The 26,594-nt window shown below is 33.8% G+C and overlaps 5 protein-coding genes across 5 annotated transcripts; 3 read left to right on the top strand and 2 right to left on the bottom strand.

Annotated features, from left to right (window-relative positions):
• Positions 1-84: 84 nt before the first annotated feature.
• On the top strand, positions 85-3,254 carry LOAG_03820 (hypothetical protein; the record flags this gene model as incomplete). The annotated part of the gene is made up of 4 exons (XM_003139357.2): positions 85-180; positions 409-540; positions 1,977-2,045; positions 2,208-3,254. Coding segments are annotated over 4 exons (426 nt in total), but the record flags the coding sequence as incomplete, so codon positions are not given.
• A 1,726-nt stretch (positions 3,255-4,980) lies between these two features.
• Positions 4,981-8,780, top strand: LOAG_03819 (hypothetical protein; the record flags this gene model as incomplete). Its single annotated transcript, XM_020446419.1, has 10 exons — positions 4,981-5,106; positions 5,401-5,559; positions 5,731-5,888; positions 6,428-6,520; positions 6,758-6,964; positions 7,177-7,370; positions 7,567-7,691; positions 7,962-8,192; positions 8,435-8,560; positions 8,706-8,780. The coding sequence occupies 10 exons, from the start codon at positions 4,981-4,983 to the stop codon at positions 8,778-8,780; spliced, it is 1,494 nt and encodes a 497-aa protein (XP_020303237.1).
• A 2,615-nt stretch (positions 8,781-11,395) lies between these two features.
• Positions 11,396-18,095, bottom strand: LOAG_03818 (hypothetical protein). The gene is made up of 14 exons (XM_003139355.2): positions 17,819-18,095; positions 17,073-17,340; positions 16,756-16,804; positions 16,040-16,215; positions 15,665-15,771; positions 15,160-15,261; positions 14,881-15,026; positions 14,580-14,671; positions 14,204-14,383; positions 13,724-13,849; positions 13,451-13,563; positions 12,840-12,990; positions 12,285-12,371; positions 11,396-12,094 (listed from the first exon to the last, which is right to left on the bottom strand). Exons 1-14 carry the CDS (start codon positions 18,037-18,039, stop codon positions 11,519-11,521), a joined length of 2,394 nt encoding a protein of 797 aa, XP_003139403.1. The 5' UTR covers positions 18,040-18,095; the 3' UTR covers positions 11,396-11,518.
• Positions 18,096-18,383: 288 nt separating this feature from the next.
• Positions 18,384-18,554, bottom strand: LOAG_03817 (hypothetical protein; the record flags this gene model as incomplete). The annotated part of the gene is made up of 1 exon (XM_003139354.1): positions 18,384-18,554. A coding segment is annotated over one exon (171 nt), but the record flags the coding sequence as incomplete, so codon positions are not given.
• Positions 18,555-22,299: 3,745 nt separating this feature from the next.
• Positions 22,300-24,038, top strand: LOAG_03816 (hypothetical protein; the record flags this gene model as incomplete). The annotated part of the gene is made up of 5 exons (XM_003139353.1): positions 22,300-22,335; positions 22,726-22,916; positions 23,211-23,467; positions 23,587-23,723; positions 23,973-24,038. 5 exons carry the CDS (start codon positions 22,300-22,302, stop codon positions 24,036-24,038), a joined length of 687 nt encoding a protein of 228 aa, XP_003139401.1.
• Between the last annotated feature and the right edge of the window lie 2,556 nt (positions 24,039-26,594).

Raw genomic sequence — 26,594 nt, 5'->3', positions numbered from 1 at the left:
TTTATATACTTGTAAAGAACTAAAATCAGGAAGTTCCGTAAATATATAAACGTACGGCAAGTTTGATTTATCGGTTATTTGCAGTGGGATACAGCAGGACAAGAACGATTCCGTACAATTACCTCCAGCTATTATAGAGGTGCTCATGGTATCATCGTTGTATATGACATTACGGACCAGGTTACTTTATATAATATTTACTTTAATGTCATCTATTTATTCACAATATAGTCCAGTATAAAAGCCAAAATTGGCTTTTAAAATTTATCCTTTGCAAAATTGGCTTTTAAAATTTATCCTTTTTTTATTCTGGTTGCTACCATTGGAAGAGACGACTTGGGATAAAGGTGGTTTAATGAGATAGATCCGAGGACGGGTTTTTTATGCATATGAAAAATTTTATTATAGGAGTCATTCAATAATGTGAAACAGTGGCTACAGGAGATTGACCGGTATGCATGTGAGAATGTCAATAAGTTGCTTGTTGGAAATAAATGTGATTTGACAACCAGAAGGGCAGTCGAACAAAGCGCTGCCAAGGTTTCTTTTTTTATTCTGCATTTTACGAAAAACGATCTTGCAAAAAATGAAAAATTGGAAAAAAAAAAGGGTTGAAGGGTTATACTTTTACATACGTCATATTTGATGTTTGGGTGCTAATATGAGTTTTTTTTTTTCTTTTCACTAATTCTGCTTTGAATTCCTTTTGATAAAGGGGTTTTTTTTTTTGATTTCATGTCAATTGTTTTTAGCTATCCATTGCTGATAACAGCTGTTTGTTTACCCTGCAAGAAAAAAAATTCCTTGCTAGCATTTAAACTTGAGTTCCTTAATCTTCTGCCGGGGCATTTTTTTCTTTTGGGCGAAATTGCATAAGTCATTATTAACATATTTATTTCTCACATGGAACAAATTGCCAGGCTTTTGTGCATCATTGAGTGAAAGAATGTTTGGAGAAGTTCCAGGTTGTTTTCACTGCCATTGAAAAGGGATGCTTTTAAAAGATTTTGAAATTAGAGAATTTATTGCTATCGCAGTTACTGCTGTTCATTGTAAAGAACATGGGTATTTCTGTAAAACCTTCCCAATAAATTTTGACCTAGAAAACACGGGTGCTTTATGGAAATTCTAAAAACTTATGACACTTATTTGCTTCGACGAGCGCGTTAAGCCAAATTGTTGCATTAGCAGTATGCTACAATATGTGGGAAAAAAATTCAAAGTCTCGATATTTTAATGTACTTTTGATTAATTGTATTTACTGCATGGGATACTGAAGAGACATCCAAATTGTTCGGTGCTATACAGATGTACTGTGATTAGATGTTTTTCTAGATTCTAATAATTATCTTATCTCAATGCTGTGAAATCTCAAGAATTAATATTTGAATATTAATTCGGTTAATTATAGTTAATTTGAACAAAATGATTGTTTTGAGCTTGCATATGAGAATGCAAGTATCACTTTGGAAAAGTTGAATAAGATAACAATTTATTTATTATAATTAAAGTAATTTTCAATGGAATTATAAAGATTGTCTGGTAGATTGGCTCAAATAGATTGGCTGATTAGTCTTTAACATTTACTTCAGTTAAATTCGCACCCTATCTGCTACCGACAATTTTGATTGAAATAAATGTTTGAAGATTCTTGCAGTTGGCATTGCAATAACTTTTTCGGTCAATCTTCATAGGATTTTGTTTGTAACTAAGGCTTTTTGGCACTGTGATTAATTTTTCTAAGCCAAGAAAAATTGATTAGCAGAGATTAATGAGATAAAGTCTGAGAGAGGGAAAAAACGGAAGCAAAAAAAGACGAGGTGGAAGCGTCTCGTGTGCTCTGCGGTATTGGAAGTTTCTGTTTCCAAAACTACTGACAGATTTTTATGTCTTCTTTCTGAAAATAATGTATTTATCCATTTCTTATAGTTAACCTGTACTTCGATAAGCAAAACTGAGATTTGATTTTGTTATAGGAATACGCTGATCAGTTGGGGATTCCGTTTTTGGAAACATCCGCGAAATCATCAACGAACGTCGAGCAGGTAAACGGATTTTTCTTTTTACGTTACAGACCCGTTGCATCGGAATACATTCAACTATATAAGAACAACAAATCAACAACTGGTGTACATCGGGCGTTAACTATATGATTACACAAATGTATTCTGTTGATGATACTTAGTTATCACAACTGCTTTTTTAAGGCATTTTTAACAATGGCATCCGAAATAAAGAACCGAATGGGCCCAGTTCAACAAGTTGGTACAGGGCCATCAGTACGTATCGGGGGATCTCAGCCAGTGAATGAAAAGAAGAGCGGTGGTTGCTGCTGAGAGTTGTTGAAATATTTCTTTCTTTTAAATGACTGTGTTATCTATTCCCTATATCTTTTAGACAGTCAAAAAAATACATTTTTCAACTTTTCATCCAGAATATTCCTTCTATTTCTCTTTTTCCTTCAAACTACTTTTCAGTTACTTTTTTTTGTTGAAAAAAACGTAAGATTTCTCATTACATTGATTCAGCTGTGATGTGAGTTTATTTTGTTTTACTTTTCTTATTGGATTGCTTTTTTCGGAATTTTCCTTAGTTTTTCCTGCTATCGAAACTCGATATTATTGGTTTAGTTAAATACTGTTTATTTAACAGTATGTGACAGTAAATTCTTGTTATTAGAGAATAATAATGAATTTTTGAGATGACTGCTTTGGAAGTAGGCGTCTCGTTTTGTCATATTTTAATTGCGAAAACACTGTGATGGAAAGGGTTTTACTGCGACTGATAGCAGATTTTATTATTGCTTATAAACGAATTTCATTCTGGTCTTCCTAATCAAGTTCGGGGGTTCTTTTAGGCTTTTCTTGAGAGTTTTAACACTGTGATCATGTAACGATTGTGACGTTGTTCGACTTAGAAGTCCTATATTTCATCGTTTGGAAATGATGTGTTCAGTAGACGGTTCATAGAGAACCCTCGCAATCCTTCCCTTTTCTATCTTATCATTTTTTTCCATTCTTATAATACGGAAACAAATTTTTAATCACCAATTACTTTCAAGCATGTCATTGATCCATGGCTTTAAAAACCAGTTACAGTTTTTGCCGAAAAATGAAAGGTTTGTAGATGCATTCAGTTCTTCTTTTCTGCCCTGAAGTCACTAAAAAACAGTTGTCATTGTGGCATGAATGCATTCAAATTATCATTATTTCACCATATAGTTTCACAATATCATCGCTTGCCCAAAAAATCGTTTTTTCTTTAAATTTTGTTTTTTGTGGGGTTCTTTTCCCAATTTTATAAATTTATGTTAAAATCTCTCTCTTTAGCTGAAGTAAATTTTTTTCATATGATGCATATTGTCCAAACATTAATCGTCATTGGTATAGCCGCTATAGTGCACATACACAGTATGGTGGAATTTAATTAGTAGTGGTTCTGAATTTCTTTTTGTAAATTTAATCAACAGTATCATGTTTCAATGCTAAAAGCTGTTGAGCATGATGTACTGCTGATTGCTCTGAGAGGTTGCGAAGTTACATTCAGTTTTCCTTAACTACCGAATACCTTTTCTGAGTCTTTTCTAGTATACTAAAGATGGCGGTGAATATTCATTGGCTGGTACGAGCTCATCTTAACTATATCATATAACTTTAATGGTAATGGTAGTAATAGCATGACTGGTAGGGATGTATATACTTTGTTAGATTTTTAAAGACATCAACGGTTGTATCAAAGAAGATCAAATTCAAGATCGCATATCAGCATTTTCGGTTTGTCATTTTGTTTAGTTATGGCGACTTTTTTTAATATCGCTATCAATGGTAGATTTATTGATCATAGGAATATACCAAGTTTTTGGAAGTTTCTGAACACAATTGGATGTACGAAAAACAGGTCAATAAAGGTACGCTACAAGTTCGGTTGATGTGCTTTGTCATAGGATCTCCTAAAAAAGAACTGGAAATGAGATCCTACAGATTATTTCACTTTTACATGGATTATCGTTTTCGTTCACTACAACCATGGTATTTTCAAATTCTAACAATTTAACCATGACGGTGGCTCTAACTTCATTTCTTCACTTTTCATACAAAGCTGCTACTTCACCAGTTTCAGTTTGCAAATGTTTTAGATTGACCGTTCTATTGTCATTAGAAAAAATGCTATATGCAAATATAACAGAGGCATCCAACCGAATACAAAAAATAACGAAATTGGTGAGGATGTTTTTGATGTTGATGCAGAACAAGTGTTTTTTTGTTTTGTCATTGTACCGCGAAAAGAGATTTCCGAGATCTTTTTTCTATCGAATTCTAAAATTCTAATGAATACTGAGAAAAACAGCTTTTAAATTGATAACACAGTGAAGTGAAAGAATGGAAAAAAAGTCGGTGATATTGCGAGCGAGATTGAAAAGGGGCTGAAGGTAGGAAAGATCTCACTGAGAAAGGGTTGGATATTTAGACATGTCAAGGGGAAAAAGTGAATAGTAGTATGGGAATTTATTTGAAAACAGGAAAATGAAGACAGTTCATTCTATTCATTCACTTTTTCCTTTCAATATCTTAATATTCAAAGTAGGACGAAGGCGAAAGGACGAAAGAACTAGATATGACAGAAAAAAGAGGCGTCGCGGATAAGCGAGACGGAATTCGTCAATTACCCCTGGATTTCTAAGTGCTCGCTGAAGTCTTACTTTAAATTTTATAATAGAAGCGGTTATTCAAATTCATTTCTTATAGAATCGGTAATGATATGATTGCGTTTGGTACCACCGGTACCATCAGTGTTATAGTAATAGCAAGTGTTGTTGAGGTACCGTTTATCATAAAATACGTGTTTCAAACTTTGGACTATTTGTTTCCTGATAGTTGTTAAAACATATTCATTCTTTTCGAAAGGACAAATCTTTCCAGCTACTTTTTTTTTTTTTTGTATCAATCAGCGAAGAAAATAATTTGTCATTGTACAGTGTAGATGACGATATCATCAGCACAGTGTTTTTGGTTTATTTTACTGTTGCAAGCAATCGAGCATTCAAAACCGTGTGCCGATATAGTTTTTGTTTTGGATGGTTCCGGTAGCGTCAAGCAGCAGTTCAAGGTTTTGTAACTTCTTCGAATAAACAAAATTAACGCCAATTTGACTGGAACCCCAAGTTAAAGAGATATGAATATGCAAACCTTAGGGAAAAGTGTTCTTCAAACCATTTGAACAAAGGAAGGTTATGATATTCATCATTGCTTTAAAGTTTTTAGAAAGCAACACAGAACTGACCCTTATTTTTACGAGCAATAGATAACATCTTTTTAACCACTGCATAAATGTTGTCATAAAATATCGAGTTAAAAAAATTTATTACAAACTGAAGTAGAAGATTTTTGGAAAATCGTTCAGCAAATGATCAATATGGTTAGTGATCTGGCGAAACAATTTGACATCGAGAAACGGGGACATCGGATAGCGATTCTGGAATTTAGTAGCAAAGCAATTCTCTCCAAATGGTTGCGATATCCTTTCGACCATATTAAGGTAGTGAGCATGAAAGATTTTCTGGTTTGTTAAGTTCATATTTTTTCTCGGAATACTACAGGAAGTAAAAAAAATTATGTTTTTCAAAAAATTATTTTCTGCAAACTCTCATCTAAAAGGTCCTCTTAAATTTTGCTTAAGCAAGTCAATCTTTTAATTTACCCCTAGGCTAATATCATTACTTTGAAACTACAGACGAATAGTGACATGGAGAAAGTGATCCAGAACTTACCCCATATCCATGGAACAACAGATACTGGGCGAGCTCTCGGTGTAGTACTTCAAGAATTCCTACCTCAACATCGATCTGGCTCACTATTCCTAATATTTGTTATCACTGATGGCTACTACAGGTTATATCATCAATTACTAGCATTATAACAACAAGTATAGAAAGTTGGAATGTGGTTTTCAAGGTTTTCTTCAGCAGATTATAAAATATAAGGTATTAAACAGAAGAAGCATGGGAAACAAGGGAAAAGAAACAAACACAACCTTACCAACTGTTTACATGTTGTTTGTTCGATCAAATTTCTTTTTTGGAGAAGTTTAGCCAGTACTTTAACTTAATTAATTCAGAAAGTAGGCCAAATTACTTTCCGTTTTAAACACCGGTATTCCAGATTTTTTGAAATTTACTATTTTTCCCACTTTGTTGCACCAACTTGAACGATTGCAAAATACATTTAAATTAAATCATCTTTTGCTTACTTGTTTATTTCTTATCTTAATCACTAAATGATTTTTTTATCAGCGCTTACTGTAATGGTTGGAACAAGTCTTTTTTCGCAATATGAAGGATTCCGACTAGTAGGAGCGATTTTTTTCATTACTATTACCTTTATTTCTTTTCCATCTTTAAAAAAAAAAAAAACAATGGTTCTCTCTGTAGGGATACCGAGGAAGTGCAGCAGAACGTTGCAAGTCTCGTGGCTAAACCGAATGTTCAACTTTTTGTTGCAACTGCTTCAAAGCTGCATAACATGTGAATTAATTACGTTTTATTTTCAATGATTTGAATTCAAAAATTGCAGTTCTAACCAGTAGATTTCCTGAATTATTAATATTAATGAGTTTAAGATTTTTTAATCTCAAATTCACTACAATATGAAAAATTAAGATCATAACAATGAATATAATTTTTGATAATAGAAAAAGGTATCAATTGCAATATAGTACCTTGTTTTTCGTTTTTTAATTCAATATTTAATGATCATTTCAGGCAAGGCTTATTACTTCTTGTTAACAATGACTCATCACATATCGTAGCAAATACAAATTTCCTGAATATCTCACAGAATATCCTGAAACCATACAATGAATGTTTTGATTTGGGAACTTCCTTCATTCAGAAGAAGATAATTTCATCACCCACGATTATCAATAATACCTCCACAAGCACCACTACAACCAAACATCGGATAAATGGGTAAGCTGTAACTTTCAAATGAATACCATATATTTAATTGTTGCATTTATGATACGGTAATTCGTCTTTTCTCTAAAGATGCTGTTAGGAAAACATATGAGTGCTTTATTTACCCTATCTATTTTCTAATCCCTTCGTTGTAAAAGAAATGAATTATTGATTCAGCTTATACTTACTCTTCTCGTCTCCTTGTGGAACATACATTTTTGCAGGCAGAGAAATGTTCGTAAAAAGGCGAAATATTCTGAAAATTTGGGATCGAAAAGTGACAGTCTTGCTGAATTTGCTTCCCGACCAGTGCGCTTCGTTGACACATCTTCTAAGAGGACAGTTAATTTTTCTACCCTACCAACAGTATCTACGATCACAACTAGAAATATCCCGATGAAATTCGATATCAAACCAGGTAATCCAGTAATCATTCCCACAGGACTAATTTCATTTTCAAAATTTTCCATTTTTTTTGGTTTGCTTCATTAAGTAATAGCTTACAAATGATGAGAGATGTGGTTTATTGATTTTCTTTATAAAGCAACGATGGTAAATATCATTTTTGAATTTCTTGTAAAATGAACTTTATTGTGAGGAAGATTACATTGCAGGATGTCTACTGGACGTTGTGTTTTTGATGGATTTCTCTGGTGGAGTATCGGATAAACGTGACGTTTACATTGATTTCGTATCAATTCTGATCAGGTCCTTAGATCTTAACCGAACATCCGCACATGTTCGTTTTGACTTAAAATTTCCAGAGCTTCAGTTCAGTTGTTAATACTTTGATAAACTTGAAAATTTTGAACTATGAAGACTTACACCAAAAATTTAAAAGAATGGTTTTTAATTTGTTGGTTTGTACTATACTGCAAATATTTCAAAGTTTCAAAAATTCATATGATTGGAATGTAAAATGGACCTTCGGGGGCAAACTTGCCATGGTCAAAAATTGAGGGAGCCCCGAAAGAGGAGAACCTGATTGCGTCATTGACCAATTTTTAAGGTAGCTGCGATATATTATTCGGGTCCGAAACGAGCGCGCACACTATTTCATTTACGTAAGCATAGCAGGACAGAAGAGGCCATCAAGGATTTGCATCAAGCACCATCAAACGGTGGTACAACACGTACCGGAGAAGCTATTTATTACGCAATCAATGAATTCAGTGAAAAATTTGGTGCAAGGAAGGGTGCTAAAAAAATGATCATTATTTTCACCGATGGATATTCACAGGTTTTGATTCGACTTCATTTCCCATCTTGCTTTCCATTCTTCATCTCTCCCCCCCCCCCCCGTTTGCGATATCTCGATAAAACTAAAGCATATCCCTTGGCTTTGTCACTTTAACCTATTACTATCCTGTATCACCGTTAACAAGTCTTTTCACTACTTTTAATTCCCTTTTCTAAAGTTATTTATTATTTTGTATAATTTTTAATGAAGAAAGCGACCAATTTATTCGCATTTTTTCTTAGGACAACCCGGCTGAAGCAAGTCGAGCTGCCCATATCAAAGGTATAGAATTAAAAGCGGTATCTGTAGAGGATGAGAATGTACCGCCTGATACGAAACAAATTATTGCCATCACTGGAGATCCATCAGTATGTATTCTTAATTTTTGGAAAACATACGTCTACATCCCTCATCATTCCAAAATACTTGACTTTTTCATCACTAATATTTGGTCAGTGAAAAAGATTTCAAAACTGGATTCAATATTTAAGCATCTCAGCTTTCCTCTTTCAGGATACTTATTCCTCCAAAGACTTCAAGAAGCTCCAGTCTCTTTTCGGTGAGTATTCTCGACGATGCAAATTGTAGAGAACGTCATCCCTCTGTAAAAGCATAATACTTGATAGTTCTACTATAGAATGAGATAATGGAAATCAGAAACGTATTTGGGCAGCTTGCACAAGTGGCGCATGCTCCTAAAAAAAATTAATAGCAATATTAATGTGATATCAAAATTACTGTCAAGAAGATGAGAGCTATCATAAATTCATAACCCGAAAACAGCCTACATAAAACGAAAGTGGACGGAAATCAGTTTTTGTCCCCATACCCAGGTGGTTTCCGCGGGTTGAAATCTGGCACTGGAATGATACAAATGAATAAATAAATCTACAAGTAAATTAATTAAAAAATAAATAAATATACGTATATATATATATATATATATATATGTACATAACAATTTTGCAAATTTATTCGGACCCATTAATAATAAGCTATTAAGTAATTAATTGAATGTTCAACTTATGAAAACTGTTTCACTTATGCAGTAAAATGAATATCTGTACTGCGATGCACATATTTTTATGAATTATGTATTGACATATGGTTGTATGACGATGACCCGTCTCGTTTTAACAAGAATATTTCATCGAACGGGCAACAAAACGAACAAAAAATTGCGCAGAAATATTGCCACGAGTTTTACTTTGGTTTGGAGTTGGGAAAAATTTTTACATGAAATCTTAATTCTTCCCATTACAACCGGGAAAGGATGATTATATTTTGGAAAATGTGAGAAAAATGGGATTGACTCGAGAAATGGACCAAAAAAGAGAAAATCTCAGTTAAAGGAACGCTTAAATTATAAAGAAGATATCAACAATAATGATGAGGTAATACAGTTTCTGGAAACTTACACAGGGTAAATAGATGATCTCACACATGTACCATAAAATTTTACGATCATTACATCAAGTTCTCCAGAAAAAAAAAAGAACAAAATTAAAATTTTCACTCTTCTGGGGAGTCTTTTAGTAGGAAAGCTACAGAAATGTAGTATCGAACATGACAATTTCTAGCTTTCTCCCACACTAAAAAATCATAAACCACTCCTTTTTCGCATCTCCCGCCAACCGTTTTTAAGGCAATTATCCTCAAGTGTAAAGAGTTATGAGCTGATCTGCTAGAAAAAGCGTTAGCAACGAGGATGCAGCGAGGTATATCTACAACACCAATTAAATCTAAGATACTGCTACATTCAGGCATTTCTCATGAATCTGAATTCGGAGAAGTATGTCACCAAAAAATGTTTCAACAGAAGCTTGATGCAAATACTATTTTATATCTGAAATATGGAAATGTACGAGGAGGCAAACATTACAACGGCAAACATTCGCAACACAATGTTTAAGTAGAAGCAATCAGTTGGTGTCTCATGGTAATGCCTCATATTTCAATCTAATTTATGAACAGTGAAACAATAGCGGCTGTGATTGAACAAAAAATAGGAACCAAAGTCATTTTTCCCCTGTAAATTAGGAGAAATAAATATCTATGGAAATGGTGAACATGATGCAAACGAAAATGATTGCCACTGTCAAGTGGATTAAGTGCATAAGTTCGTGCACTCTCTTTGGACTTACTTCAGACAGAATTGCGGATCTCACTTCGTAATATAAAAATTTTGCAATAGCATATTCGCACAGGATTTTGGTTACGAAAATTTCGACTCCAAATTTTGCAAAAAGAAAGCGACGAACCAGCCCACTAAAGGCCTGAATAGATAGGTATGTTTGAGTCACCGAACTTTATTACCAACAAACATCTTTAGAGAAAAGTGGTAATGCATTTAACAGATGCTGTGATTCTGATTAATAACTAACTGCAGAATAATCGACCAGATTCTTTCGCTGAACTGATTCACTCACTGACGTTCTTACTAGTAATGAACTTTAGTGAAACTTTTCTTCCACACTTGAGTGAAAATCCCATATAATAAATTAGTTAGCTCTGACAACTGTAACAAAATGCTGATAATGAATGTCAACAGAACTTTATTTAGAAGTAGAACAGTAATTTCAAACCATCGTCCTCGAAAGGTCCCAATGCCTAGATTGCAAAGACGATTTGCATTGCCATCGAACATTTATGTGCTGTAAAATATCACATTCTCTTTTTCCCCGTATCATCTTACTATATCTCTCTCTCATAATTTCTCATGAATTCTAAGCTGAATTAAATTCAAAAAACTGAAAATCCTTTGGACAAGAAAAGAAGTGATATATAATAAATATTTGATTTTCAATTCTCTCTGAAAGAGATCTAACAAAGGAACATACGAACCCATGCACCAACCTGGTAATAATAGATTTAAAAACATTTAAGATTTTTGTTCTTTGCTATGCAAGAGAAATTTTATCTTTGCTCCTTTTTTCGTGTCAAATTTGAGCTGAAAAATTGGCCTTGTCAGTCGTATGATTAGTTTTCTTCAGCATTATCAATTTCAATATCACAATTGATTTGTTCTTAAAGACATCTAAATGTCGTCGAGGTCTACCAGGATTTCCATATATGCCTATTTTCGTTCCCCTCTGAAAGATCTCTTCTGGAGATTATAAATCTATACTTATGACAAAATTTTCAGGACTACCTGACCCTGTTTTCATCCCAAGAAAAATTTTGAAAGAACTAAACAGGACTATATTTTTACATAGCTGTCAAAAAAAATTAAAAGAGGCAAAAATGACCAGCGGCATGAAGTAAGGAACGAAACAAAAGTTATCAGTTACAAGGCTAACACATGATAATCCAGGAAATTTACGAAGTCAATGAGTAATGGTTGGGTTTTGTAAATTGCTTAAAAACTGCAGTGCTTGTGCTTGTGGAAACTGATTGAGAACACTGGCAGCAGTAAGAGACTGATTGAGAGCTTGATGGGCTGCTAGACCCAAAGAACTGGACATCAAGGTATTCTGGGTGAACTGATGGTGCTCCGGAATTAAAGATGTTTGCATAAACAGATCCTGACCAAGCCTTCCACCACCTCCTGATTTTCCGATAACTGGACCAAATGGATGTTGTTCTGAAGCAACAATAGCTGCTGTAGTTGAAGCAGCAGGAAAATTATTGGTTACTTGCATAGTTGATCTCTCGATATTGGCCTTCAGTGGATCATTATTCAAAGAGCTTTGTTGCTGTTCTTTCTGATGGTGATAGACAAACGACATTGAATCAGTCATTGGTGAGTTTTTTATTGACATCGCTTTCTCAAGAGCGTTGCTGACATTAGCTGTTTTGACGTTATTGTCGTGATGCTGCCAACTGAGCTGTGATTGTGCCACTTCTGCTTCAGCTCGTGCTTTCATTGCATGAGATTTCATGTGGGCATTCAAACTTTTCACCTAAAAAAAAGAAAGAAATTGTTTGGTATCCTAGATTCTCTCACGAAAGCCAAATAAAACAGGTTATAACACTGCAACAATAGTACTCGAGTTACACCAAAGCAAAATTCAGCAGATATGTTCCGATCACTCCAATCTGTCCAATGCAGTGATGGGTCTAAAAAAGTTGCACATATAAATAAGAATTTACCTTTTCGAAATATTTATCACAAAGGCGGCAATGGAAGAAGCCATCAGCTGCCGGTTGAGCACCTTTTTTAACTGGTGTTCGATGTAACTGCAAAAAAAGGAATGAAAGTGTGATAAGAAAGTAGAGGGTGATCCATCATGCATATTCGCTATTTCTGTATGTTAAAAAACGTTCATACATCATTTGCATCTCCAAGACTTTGCGAGTAGTGCAAAGAGGAACTGAGATTGCATTTGCAAATGCTCATAAGAGACAAAAATGCAAAAATGAGAACGGTTGCGCTTTTCTAAAAACATTGTCTATTACAACTTTACAACAAGGCTCAAATCGCTTATTATACGTTTTTTTTTTGGTGCAAAACTTTGAAAATTATGTCTACTTCCAAATTCAAAAAGTTTTGCTTGGTCAATTGACAAATTTGCAACTTAAAGATTTGATTGATTCAGAATTATTTATCAAATGCAGTCCGATATCTAATGTTCATAAATAACCTGAATGCTTCATTGACTATATTTTCGGAAACTGAATATAATGAAGGATCTGTAGCCGTGTTACCTGGGAAAAAGATCGAGGTGTACCGTCACTTTCCATAACCATCGGCAACGGAGCGATGGAATGCGGCAGTTCTTCAAATTTTGCCATTGAGTACTTTCGTGTTATCGCCGAACAACCTATATTCCTATCCGAGTGTCCACTCTTCGTCTTACTAAAATCAAGTAATTCAAAATTATGCTTAAAAAAACCCTAAAAACTTGCAGTTACCAATGCAGTTACCAAATCTCTGTTACCAATGAAGTAATTTTGAAAACTATGGCATATATTTATTTATTTATATTTATATATTTACATTACTGTAAAAAAATACTTGAAAATTTCTATTTATCGATTTCTATTTCTTCCCAAATCATTTCTTTTCTACTCTCTCATATTCACGACATCTTTAAATCCTAACAAAGTTTTGAGATCAAAATAAGATGCAAATATATGTAGCAATATTAACAACTTCTTAGAACCAAAGAACATTATGAAACAAGCAACTGGAAATTTTTAGCTTTACTATTTACAGATTAAAATTTTTCGATATTTTGCAATAATCACGTTATGGAAACCAAAGTAAAAACTTATTTTCTTTTAAAAGTAAAGCAGACTTAAAAACTTAGATTTACTCGGTGTCATGAGAAATCACAGACAGATCACTTCCTTCTTCTGAACCCGACAATTCACCACTTTCGACTGGTCGGTTATTCGATCTCAGATTGTAACTTTCCATCAAATCAAGCTAAACAAAATTTTAAACAAAATCAAAATTAAGTTTGCAAGGTTTTTAGTTCAAATGATTAAAGTTGATGTAGTACGAATATGAAGTAAAAAATTTTAATATATTTATATCATTTTAGCAAATCACGTCGGGAAATAGTATCCGTGATAAAACAAACAACCTGTTGCTGCATTTCCAGCAACTGGCGTTTACGTCGCAAATTTCTTAGTTTCCGATAGTCATCTGGACATGCTTTCTTCCACATGTAATAAAATTCCACACATTGCTTCACTGTTTTGTTACCCAACTGCAATGCATAAGAATCTACGACAAAAAAAAGATACAGGAAATGAAAGAACTGTAATGACGTACGTGAGATTCATGACAGTTGTTGCGTCATCTATAAATGGAATTCAATAAATTTGGAATGGGTCCGTGTTCTCCGTCCTTTACTGTATTTTCAAGAAGCTGTTTGGATTTGTTTTCGGCTGAAAACAAATTCAAAACAGCTTCGTGAATATTTCTCTTAAGAAACAAAACTTTTCTGGGGATAGTCTCATGAAGGCAGAGTTGAAATTATAGACTACAGTTAACAGTAAATATTTTGATATATTTTTGAATCTCAGCATAATATTTAAAAAAAAAGTGAAGTACAACTAACATCTGATGCTACTTGATGGAAATCCTTCTCGCCTTTGTAAATGGCATCTTGGAAGAAACTGATTTCCTCCGGTGTCCAAGAATTTGTATCAGTGTATATAGAATTGTAGATGATCGGATATTGGCTCCAGTCCAGCGTATCTAATCGCATTAAATCCAAAACAGCTTCTTGAATATTCCCCTGACAAATATGTTCATGGAAACAATGATATTTGAGGGGAAAGATGTGACAGTAAATAAAGACAAAAGAAATTTGGACTGCTGAAGAAAAGTATGCATGATCATCCGCTTGAAAACTTATGAAAATCTTATGGAAAAAGGAATTTCCATATTTTATGAGAATTTTCTAGAACAATTGCAATCTGGCAAATGCAAACCTTATTTTCCATTAGCAAATGTAGCGCCAGTTCTCTGTTCCTACCCGGCCGTGGTACCGCTTTGCTATAAGCTAATAGTTCATAAGCCTCAACTGAAAAAAGAAACATCAGCAGCAATTTGTATTATCACAAAAGAACATGTACCAAGAAACACCTGAACTGATTCTGCATGAGTTTCCTTTACTATTACAAATCAATAATGAGAATTTCATGGAAATATCTCAAGATTAAACGAAAGAAAACAAAAAAAAAATAAAACTAAACGATAAACCAAACTAAACTATAAACTAAACGATAATACCGGCAGAATCGTCCAGATGATCGATGACATTACAATCGAAGATAGCGTCATCGCGATCCGGTATAGCATCACGTTCTTCATCGCTTACCGCTCGATCAGCCCATTTTTTTACCTTTACTTGATAATCACGTCCACAGTTGATGTGTCTAAAAGTAATAAAATGATCAAAGATCAAATCTCTCACAGACAGGAAACAAATTGTGAAACCTGAGCTAGGATAAAATTCAAATGTTGAAATAGCAACCGATATAATTTAACAACAAGTGGTTTCTGACTTACGGCACTGCATCGGATTCTGGAGCAACGTAAATTTCTTCACCGAAATCGGAACATGACGAAACTTTTCTTAGAGTTTCACCATCCGATGAAGCCGATAATTTCCTAAAGGTGGTTGCCAATATTATTAACTACTATCATATAAATGTTGATTAGAAAATATGCCCAAATGGTTCACATTGACGTTTACTAATAGTGAAAAAGGGGCAAAAATAGTAAATATAATGAGTTAGCAATAAATAGAGGTCAAATAATGCTCTCCTAAATTTGTAACTGAATGAAATTAAAATTACAAGTACCTTTACAGTCTTTCAGGACTGGTTATATGAATCAGTAACAGAAAAAACAATTGGTAACTATACTGTTCAAGACTACCGTACTGGCAATATTTTGAATAAATGAAAATCAGATACATAATGAACTCTTCAATTCAACCATAAACATGTTGTACAAAAGTGTAATTTCCAAAATGAAAAAATAAATCTCGATAAATTAAATCGCTGTTTACCTAGAAGAGGGTAAGTTTGCTGCACCAGGAGATATACCCGATGAGCTAGAATTATTCCAGAAGATGTCCGATTCTTTTCGTAAGGCTTCTAAATGTAGTAATCTGGCCTGTAAAGAATATGTTATGAACAAATTCAAATAACATGTAGGTTCACAACAATAAAAAAATCCAAGGAATGGTTTCAATTTCTCAAGTAATAAGGATTCATCACATTAACCAAATTGCATTTGGTTTAATAAATTGAAACAATTACGACTTTTCGTTCGTTTTCTAAGCCAACAACTCTTTGGATAAAAACAAATATTTATAATAACCCTGAAGACCAAATTGCATTCCATTTCCTACTGCTTTTTTAAATAAAAAGGATAAACATACATCGAAAAATTGAGATGAATAGCATAATCCATTTTTCCGAATCGGTGTTCGCATTTCCTGTTGCTGCTCGTCTGCAGAACCTTCTTTCACCGGTTTCAATGTTGATCTAATGCAGCGTCGTAAACGTTTTCCAATTGGTTCCTCGTCTGCTTCACTTTCATGAAGACTTTCGCTAGCTGTAATCCGAACAGACTTTGTCATCGAATAAAGGTAATGAGCTTTTCAAAGCTCAGGTTGCTTCGAGCGCAATAAGGGAAATGTGTATTTCGTCGTTGCTGATTGCGTGCAATGGTTAGCTTCATGACTATGAAGTAACCCAAAATATAGCAATCCTATCAATTTCTGTTCAAAAATGTGACGATCGTTTTATGTATTTTATTTGGATCTAACAATTCCTATTTTATACTGCGTCGAATCAAAATGGTAATTGCAAAAAAAAGGCGAAAAAATGTCTTGAAGTGATTCATTTTTTCTCTTTTTCAGTAATAAACGCTTAAACACAACTAATCTTTAGTATCTTTTCACCAAGCTCACTTAGATAGCACTTAAGATAATACATGAGAACTAAGATGTTAAAAGCTGAAAATGGGAGGGTCATCAGTGAAAAAGGGAGCGTGGTATTTTCAGAAGACCTTATAAAGAAGGACAAGAAGAAATTAGATAATTACGATTTGGAATGAAAAATGGAATGAACTCCAACATTTTGAAATTCTCACCTTCTGCTTTGTCAAAATTATTTCCTTGTGATGGTCGCAACATGGTGATCTACAAACGATAGCATTAGAAGTACGAACTGCATATTTCAAAGTTCAGAACTAATTTTAAGCTATTTTCAAGTAACGAGATCAGAAGTCTACCGGCAAGGTTTGTAGTGAAAAAGGAGGAAGGTCAAATATAACACTAACAATGCAACTGACATCTTCGTTACTCAAGAATTAAACGTTTACATGTAAATTGCATGTACAGGCCTAATCTTACAAGAAGTTAATAATACCCGAGAAATCTGGGTAGTGCACGTAAAAAAAATAAACACCTTTGATGGAGAAGTCTGTGAAATTTTCCAAAATAGGCCGGAGCCTCGCCTCATTGGACTTAACATGGGTGGTGGTGTGTATGGTACGAAGCATTTCAAATTTGTGACAGGTTCATAAAATCGCGGCGATCGAAGTTGGGATGCGAATTGTTTCAGGGACATCGCTGCAGCTGCGATTGTGTTACCGCCACCACCGAAACCATGCACGTTTCCAAATGTTGTTACACTAACTGAACGGCCCTTCGGTAATGTTCTTTCACTTCTTGTCCTGCAATTTTGAGCTTTTCAAAATATAAATTACTTTCAAGAGGCTTGAATCTGAATTCCAATTTTAATGGTCACTCAGTATCCCATCTGTTACTATAGGTATATCAAAAATATAGCGCATCAACTTACTAACTACAAAATAGGACTTGGAAACTATCAAATTATATCATTGTTTTATTAATCGGTTAGTGGATAACATACTTGAATGAATATATCATAAAAATCTTACTAAGAATGCTAAACCAATACATGCTTGTACTCTTTTTTATAATTGAGAGCATGGACTAACAGGTAGACTAAAGAGTGTGTAGTTCAAGTGGAGTCTCAATATCAACAAAGACGAATATCTTAATAAGTACTTCGCCTTTTTCCCGAAATATTAATACTGCTATTAACTATTTGGAATATTGTTCAAAAAGAATTCTGCTTTTCAGACTTGGACTCATAAGAACATGGATAAAGTTTATTATTAAACTTACTCATATGGCGTTCTGGATCCCACTGACGATTTTTGGTCAGCAATCGTTATTAATTGGCATATATTCTCCGGTTTCCCCTTACTCTTCCGATTCAGCTGAACTGGACAAACATTGCAGTAACCACCAGCAATACTACTATTACTTCGTGATGTTGCAGTTGGCTTCAGTGTTGTTGTCGAGGAATTACACATTGAGATTACCACCCCATCACTTAACGCCATTCTAGTATGTATCGAATTTAGCAATTTTTTTTTTTTGAAGTTTTCAGCAAAATTAGTCTCTTTCAAATCCTAATTCATAAACATTTCCAAAATCTAAAATAGATTGAGTTACTTGTCTCCAGATAATTTGTCTCCATTTCTTTTCTCTCATCTATAGACTTCTATCAAAAAGGCAAGAAAGTAGAATATGATTCACTTTACGTGAAGAGCGTGATGACTAAGAATCGACAGTAGTCGATGAATTGTACTTAACCAATCAATATATCCAAACTTGGAAACTTGAAGCTTATCGCTGAATGAATTTCTAGTTAAAGTATACACGAAAGACTTTTTTTGAAAACCAATTAGAAATTTTTTTTCATATGAAAACTAAACGGATGGCACCTATGATGCAGCGACTCAGCACTTTCTCGTTGCAATTTTTCGGGGTCACAGCCGTATGTAGTAGTAGCCATTTCTGATACATCAATCTCCAACGGTCCCAAAATCTCACCATCATTTTGCTTCACCATATCCTACAACGTAACTAATAAATAAATTAACTGGATGTTGGACATTTAATCATCCTGAAGAATATACAGAATGAATTTTATACTTCAAACTGTTTCTAAAAAGGTTCCTAGGAGAGTAAGAAATATGGCTCAGTTGAATATTTTCTCGCTCTTTCCACATTCTGAATCCCTTTCATTTATGGGGTAAAGAAATCTTAACAAAAAAATTATTGTATTGATCAAAAGTTAATCTTTCTTTTCAGTAACTGCGGGAACATTAAATTCCATCAACTGGTTTATTTCTGTGGAAGCTAAGCGGTATGATTCCTATCTGAAGAAATTTACAAAAACCTTATGAAATTTAAAAAGGAAAAAACAATGCAATGGAACTGACGTATGCTACAATGCACTTTGAAGTGTTTGTCAATGTTCTGTACAAGGAACACTTTTTTAACAGAAAAAGTCCACTAAAAGAAAACAAATTTTTTCGCACAAATTTGATGAAAAACTATCAGATCAATTTTCTTCTTCATACAGATCTTTCTGTCATTTTTATCACCCGTTTCTTCAGTGAATACAGCTAATTAATGATCTGTGCAGGTGCATCAGTAACTTAGGGTAGATAATTTCATAATAATTTCAATAATTTTTCGTGTTCTGGCCATCTGTAATATTACGACCTTTGCGCCTCCAGCACTTCAAATCAGCCAACATTCAGTGGGAAGGATGTGTACAAACTCTTCTCTAAGAACCATTAAGAAGTCTATAAAGAAGGGAAAATATAGTAAAGTGACTGTTGGAAATATCATCAACAAGTACATCATTCTGATCACTGCTCATACGTCATTAACAAGCACAAAATGGACAACTTGTTCCTAGTATCAAAGTTATTTGCTGATCATTGCAATTTATTTTCAGATTACATGAAAAGCTGTAGACAGCAGATAACTGGTTCAAGGAACGTCGCTGCTGATCTAGCTATTGTCATCTGATTGATTCAGTACATGAAACGATTTGTCGTACTGCCGAGAGCGCGAATATAAAACATAAATTCTTGCTCAGAGATTACTCGATCAATTCCCTTCATACAGAATTTCTTTGTGTATCGGAATAACCCAATCATACACTAATCACTTAACATTGTGAACAGATACAACTAATCCAGTCGTAGCAAATTTTTCTTGAAGGAAAAGTTATCGGTTGACGATTTCTCGATGTTTACCAAAGAGAATATTTCAGTCATTTGAAGTAATATTAAGAAAATTTTTCGGGAAAACAAAAACTGATAAGTCGAAGTCATGGAGATGTAAGAATGGCCTAAACTTACTTAAAAGTATCAAACTGAATTGATATTATTTGCGAGAAATCATCAGAAGGCACTAAATCAACACAGTGAATTCCACATTCTTCCATAGCAGTAAATTATTTATTTCAAAAATAACCCACTACGTGGAAATACACCACTTAACGAGATTACATATTTGTCCACTGATTCTACACTCTTCACCCACAACTAATTTATGCATCTTACCCATTGGCTCCATATTTGGACATCTTTACCCGTTGGTTTCGTCCTAAGCATCTGTACCCAAACTGTTTAAGGCAAAATTTTTCTTATACTTTCTTTTTTTAAATATATATTCAATAACAGATATATCTTAACCTCTTCTTGTAAACTTCTCCTGTGGGGTTTATGGTATCAAGATATCCATTCTTTTTTTAATTTTACAGAGGATTCTATTTTAAAAATTCTAGAAAAAGAATGTTGCAAGAGTTCAAGAAAATAAAAAAGAAGGGTAAATTGGCTTACTTGTTGTTTCGCACTTCCCAAATTAATTTAAAGTTTGTTCAAGAAATTTGGCGGAATAATTCATTACTGTGCTCAAGGCAATTAATCAAAATAACTTACAGAAACAATAGTTGATGGTCCCGAAACAAATGTTTCTCTAACTTCGCCATAAGACATTTGGAAAATACCACTTGTAGATCCAATATCACAGTTATAAATATCGTCGTACGTTCCTTTGTTTATCTATAAATACTATTGTTCATCCATTTGTTGCTTTAAAAATTATATGCAAGCAAATAATTTTGGCATGAAAAGTTTAGCATGGCTGCATATAAGTTGTCCAAATTTAATGCGATGTTTAAAGATTAGAAGTTTAGTGGTTCACAGGAGATATATAATGCAATGAAATGTTAATTAATGAATTCTGTTTAGTATATAACAGATATCGGAAATATATTCAGAATTGTGTTTGGAAGTTTACAAATTCAAATGATATTATCTTTTTTTAAACATGAGTATCCATCATAAATCTAATCTGCTTCATGAAGTCTTGATCCATTTGAGTCAGAATCCTTACAACCCTTCTTGCCTAACCTATTCGGCTTTTCTTTTTTCTTCTTTTCTTGATATCTTCAAACTTATGAATTTTTTCTTTTTCGCGAAAAAAGATAAGGAAGAAATAAGGGACTGTAGTCAGTAGGAGCCAGTGAGTATTGTCAAATGAATGGAAAAAACGGAAGAATAAAAGTGCTCATTTTTGCTGCAAATGACTTCGATTAATACTGGCGACCAAAAATCAAGTATGACAATATTCGTCTTACTACTGCTTAGTTTCTGTTAATTTTATTTCCATCCAAGCAACTTGAAATTAACATTAACGCTATTGTCGCATCCTTAATTCATTGCAAAATAAGGAGCTTTGTATATTCAGAATTCAAAATGTACTCTTTCAGGAATCTATTTCTAAGGAATGAACATTTCAGAAGAGCCGAGAGCGACAGCATGTTCATCAAAATGTATGAGGCACACATTACAGTAATGGCGCTTTCTCAGTAACAATATACACTGATCAATGATTAGTTAATAGTTCACTGAAAGAATGAATATCAAGTGTTTTTGCGGCTTCCCAATCGATTTGACATTTTTATTTAACGAAAACAAGCTTGATGTATTACTAACATGAAGATGTTCATGCCACCCTCACTAACTGTGCTCGAAATTCAAGAAGTTCTGAGGAATAAGAATTCTGTATTTTTGCCGTAGGAAATCGATACTAAAGCCTTTCATTTGGAATGCTGTTAACGAATTCAATGGATACTTTCCAGTTTATCAGGTCATCCCAAATATCTGCACCAAAATCATATTAGAGGTTTTTAACTGGCAAAGCCTTCAATCTGTTTACAACAGCGTATCCGCAAGCATATGCACTTTCTATCCAAAACAATTTTATTCCTTCATGCTTCCCCACCTAATTCCGGTACTAATAAAATATTGCTACAGGCCTAAAGATCCCAAGCACGACCCATTTGCACAGCAGCTAATGCATGCATAGGGAAAAAAAGCACCCTCATTATTTTTCTCTCTCGATTTTTCTATTCTTTCCTTTCTGGACCACAGCACCGCGAGAATCAAATGTTTCATCATTTTTACTGAATCACACTTAAAGAAACCGACCGAAATGAAATAAAATCAAGTAGTTGCTTTCATCCAAACAGTAATTGCAACGGTTGATTTATCTTAGGAACTTTGAAAATTGCACAAATGAATTGATTTTATAAAACAGTTCCTCTGAGAAAAACCATTTTGCTTTCTTTAAGACGAATGAGGAGAAGTTTTCAGCATGATGAACTCCATAGATGCGCAATGTCTTTTGAAAACTTGTTTTTTAAACAGCGGTTATTCTGGTGTGGTAATCATACCTGCTGGAGAGTAAAAAGAAAAGAAAAAGTAGCAAAGTTCCCGAAAGCAGAGGTTACTAAGATGGATGTAACAGAAGAACAGTTATATTTATTTAAAGTAATAGCAGTTCTTATATTTTCAGGAAGGTGGAAACAATGAGATATAAAGCCAATCATTTCTCTTTCTTACAAGTAATGGCAAAATAAGTGCCACTATAGCTGCACAATTCCGCTATTAAATAAACCACTTTCAAGACTGTTCGATCGTACAGCGATGTCAATTATTATTGTATTGCATAAAACTCTAAGAGAAGTGTTTGTTAAGAATTGAAAGAGACAGTTTTTCGGAAAATACCGAGTAAGTTGACAGTTTAGAGGTAGATTTTGGTTATCTTAACATTTCCAAAGTGGCTTAGAAGAGCTTTAACTGCAAAAGTAGAATAAAGTTACTTCAACTCAGACTGAAATTGGATATGACAATCTCCAAAAACACCACCTTGATTTACAGGAAGAGTCTGATTATAGACCACTTCTCCAATGCAACAACCAAGACAGCAATGTTCAAATACGTCTAAGTTTAAATCCAGGTGATTATCGGACCTCCCGCAATATTACTCTCGTATTTAAATTAAAGATGGAGAGGAATGGGATGGACAGAGAAAAAGAATATGAGATAGAGACAGAAAGAGGACATGGAAGGTCAGAAACGTGGCTCTTGCAAAAATGAAAGTCTCTCGCTGCTGCAAGTGCAGGAAAGGACGAAATGTTTAGAAATCGAAACGATCGTCCCAGTGGAGAGAATGCCCCTCTAAAATGAGATTACAGCTAAAAAGAGGAGGATTAGACAGTGGGACGAGGACTAGAAGGGAAGGTCTATTTTTAGTAAGGTTATCGTTCACTTGCCTAAAGACCTCACAAAATGAATTTTGCAAAAGTCTCTCAGTGTACTGCTACTGCTAAAAGCCATTGGACAATTAAGGATGAATGAAAAAGGGCGCAAAAGGGAAAGAATGAAGAAAAGCAGCAGTTTTTTACTTGGAATGTGAAAGGGAAGGTTTCGCACAAAACGAGACAGGAAAAAAGACATGAGGCCAGTATCTATAAGGCACTAAATAGAGCCACAAAAGATCTCGAGAAAGTCTCGGCAAATATCCCACCATGGATCAGATCTGAAGAATATAATATTGTATGGATCGAGAAAGTCCTACAGAGAGGAAAGACGGCTCGATTCTACAAACCACACAGAAAGAGTAGGATCATAAATAGCCAAAAAAAGGTATCGTGTAGTTGGATAGTTCTCATCCTTCATATTCCCACGACTGGGAAAAAGTGGAAAAGTGGCAGATGAAACAGTGAGACAGAGCCACAGCAGAGAAAGAGGAAGAAGGAAGGAAGGAAGGAAGGAAGGAAGGAAGGAAGGAAGGAAGGGAGGAAGGAAGGAAGGAAAGAAAGAAGGAAGAGAAGGGAGTGAAGCGCAAAAGTGACAAAAGTTATCGATATAAAACGGTTAACAGTTAACTGCTTTAGCAAGATTCTCTTGTAGCGTCACCAATGACAATGGTCATTTGACAGTAATGGTAGGATCTCAATGACCGGAGGGCCCGATATCCATCTTTCCTACATATCCATCATACCATTGAATCAGCTATGAAAACAAATAGTACAACTGGGCTATCCAAGAAGGAGCAATTGGAACAGAGATAGGATAGGTTGAGGAAGTGCAGTCAGAAAGAAAGTAAAGGAGGAGGATTTCAGAAAATTCAAATAAAGAAAATGAATGGAGAAGAAACTGATGACACTCATCCTAAACGTACCATTTAGCCAATAACTTCTAAGAAACAACTTGTTAAAAGTAAACAGCTTATCTCAAAATCATGCTAACAGCTGGAAAAAGAAAAATTCTATTTCAAAATGAAGTAGGTAGAAAGATTGTGTTAAGAAGATTTCGTGCTTAGTGCACATGAAGCGGATGTTAATCGAAGTCTCAGTGTTAGGATATGTACTCAAACAATGAATACGACTTAGCAAAGAATATGAGCACCTTTTTGAATGAAATAAATTATATTGATGTAAAGCTTAACGGTATTGTAAGCAGGCTTCTATCAAATTCAGTCATTTTATGTTTTGTAAGTAAGTTAAATTACTCGCACATCCAAAACGATTCCATAAAGATTCGATTTTTTTATGTGTTTTAATATTTTAAACCTCATACTTCAAAACCTGAGATTTTCGAATTCCATTGATACCGAGGTTTTTCATACCATGTGATGTCCATTCACTTCATTTAGTCTATTATAGTCATAACAAAACCACAAGTAGACTATTTCTAATTTCTATTATTTTAAAAATCTAAAAAGAACGAAAAAATGAAATGAAAAAAAATGAGACAAATCCTGAACGATTGCTTTGGCTAGACAGCCGAAGGGATGGTAAGTTGCCTGAAATTGCACTGAAATAGTGGAAAAAAAAGAAAAATTATATGAAACTCTAAAAAACAATGAAATATTTTGATTAGGACAATAATTGTGGAAGGAAGTCAAAGGTCAACTAATGATCTCGCAGTATTTCCTAGAGAAATATTAATGTAAATTGCGATGAGAAGCAAAATTTGAAGATGAAATAGAAATGAAAAAGTGCAGTAATTTTATCAACTGTTTAATCATTCGTCAGTCAATTGTAGAACGAAGGAGACAAGTTGAGCATTAAAAGTGCAATTGAGGGATTTATGCATTTGGACACGATATGATACCATGTTATGTATTTCCTATGTTACGTTAGATAAAACAGGTGACAAACAAAATTCTTTTTTTTTTCTTTCGATCATTTACGAGTACCATCTCTGAGTCATATTTTACATTTACTCCATCCATGGATCAATATTCATTGCTACATGTCATGCAATGCCATATTCTGATACAAGATTTTATTATAGACAACACCCTAATACGATTAAAAGTTAAACCACATGTCTGGTATATAGAATAACCTAAATGCTCTTCCACAAGATATCAAAAGCAGTCAATGAAATAAAAATCATTTGGAAGTTAATAGCAGCTAAGTTGTGATTAATCTTGCAAATGCCTATAAACAAGGTAGCACAGACTTGCACATCTGTACAAACTGATGAAATGTCATGTGCCGTTATTTGGGATTTTTGATTTCGTAAAGAAACGGAGAACAATTGACAAGCGATGAATGAGAGTCAAAGTATAGTAATACTTAAGATTACGTGGCATTTCTATACATCATTACTCTTTAGTTTTAACATTGATAACATTATTTTAATTCTGTACATTGTTTACATTAATGCAATGAGAAATGGTGACATACAGCCAAATTTGATGGATCATGGACGTGGTTTCTACATAAATTGTTACTTACAAAAAAGTTACTGTTAAGATTTCAGTTGGGTATGATACTTTTTCCGCCTTCCATTTTTAACTCAAAAATAATTTTATATCAAGTATTAGTGGCTATTTGAGCATAATACTTCAAGATCTTCCAGCACTGTTGGTTGTTATATTAATTTAAACATATATAATATTATAAGAGAATAGAGTTTCAGGTATCATGCAAAGAGTATATAATCTCAAGATTATTTATCAAATTAAACTGATAAAAAATTCTTTTAAGCATCATTTTTCTTGTTTCTTATTATCAAATTGAGCTATACTTTTCCTTCTATAATCATCAAATTTACGTATATATTTCTGAGCATTAAATTTTGAAAGAGTGAAATAGATGGGATTATCTGGGTGATTGAACAACTTGCTTTTTCTTTTTCCATTTACATTTTTGGTCTGTATCTTCTCGTGATAATGATTAAGCAGACAGAGTGATAAAGAAACAAGATAGTATTCAAACAGTAGAACCTGATTATTTTGAAACTGTCCTTTGAGCAGAATATCAGTGGGATGAATGTCGTGGGATTCTGAAGATGAACTATCATTGAACGAATTATCCAATTTATCATTGTAAATGGCGTTCATTTCCGTATTATAAAACATTTCATCCAGTTGGCATCAATCTATAATATAAACAGTTGGTAATGTTATCAGATGAAAATGAATATTAAAGAGATTTCACGCGAGAGAGCAGATGAAGTATTATTGGTACAATATAGCATAAACCTTCTGTAAAGTTGTACTAAATTTACTTTATTTTACTTCATGTTATATATTTCATCAGCTCATCTATCTTTCTCAACATACTGAAATTCTTTCGCAATCGTTCCATAAGAGAGTAAGGTCTAAAAAAATGAAGAATGCAGGGGAACAAAATGAAGAGAATTGTATGATTCGAATTAAGTGACAGTGAGCGAAATTTATTAAAAATGCAAGACCAAAATCCAACCATCATTAAAAAAATGCGTTCGGA

This window comes from Loa loa (assembly GCF_000183805.2).
Source record: "Loa loa unplaced genomic scaffold supercont3.88, whole genome shotgun sequence".
NCBI lineage: Eukaryota > Metazoa > Nematoda > Chromadorea > Rhabditida > Onchocercidae > Loa > Loa loa.
The sequence above is the reverse complement of the archived record's forward strand: the minus strand, read 5'-3'. Positions and strand labels throughout refer to the sequence as shown.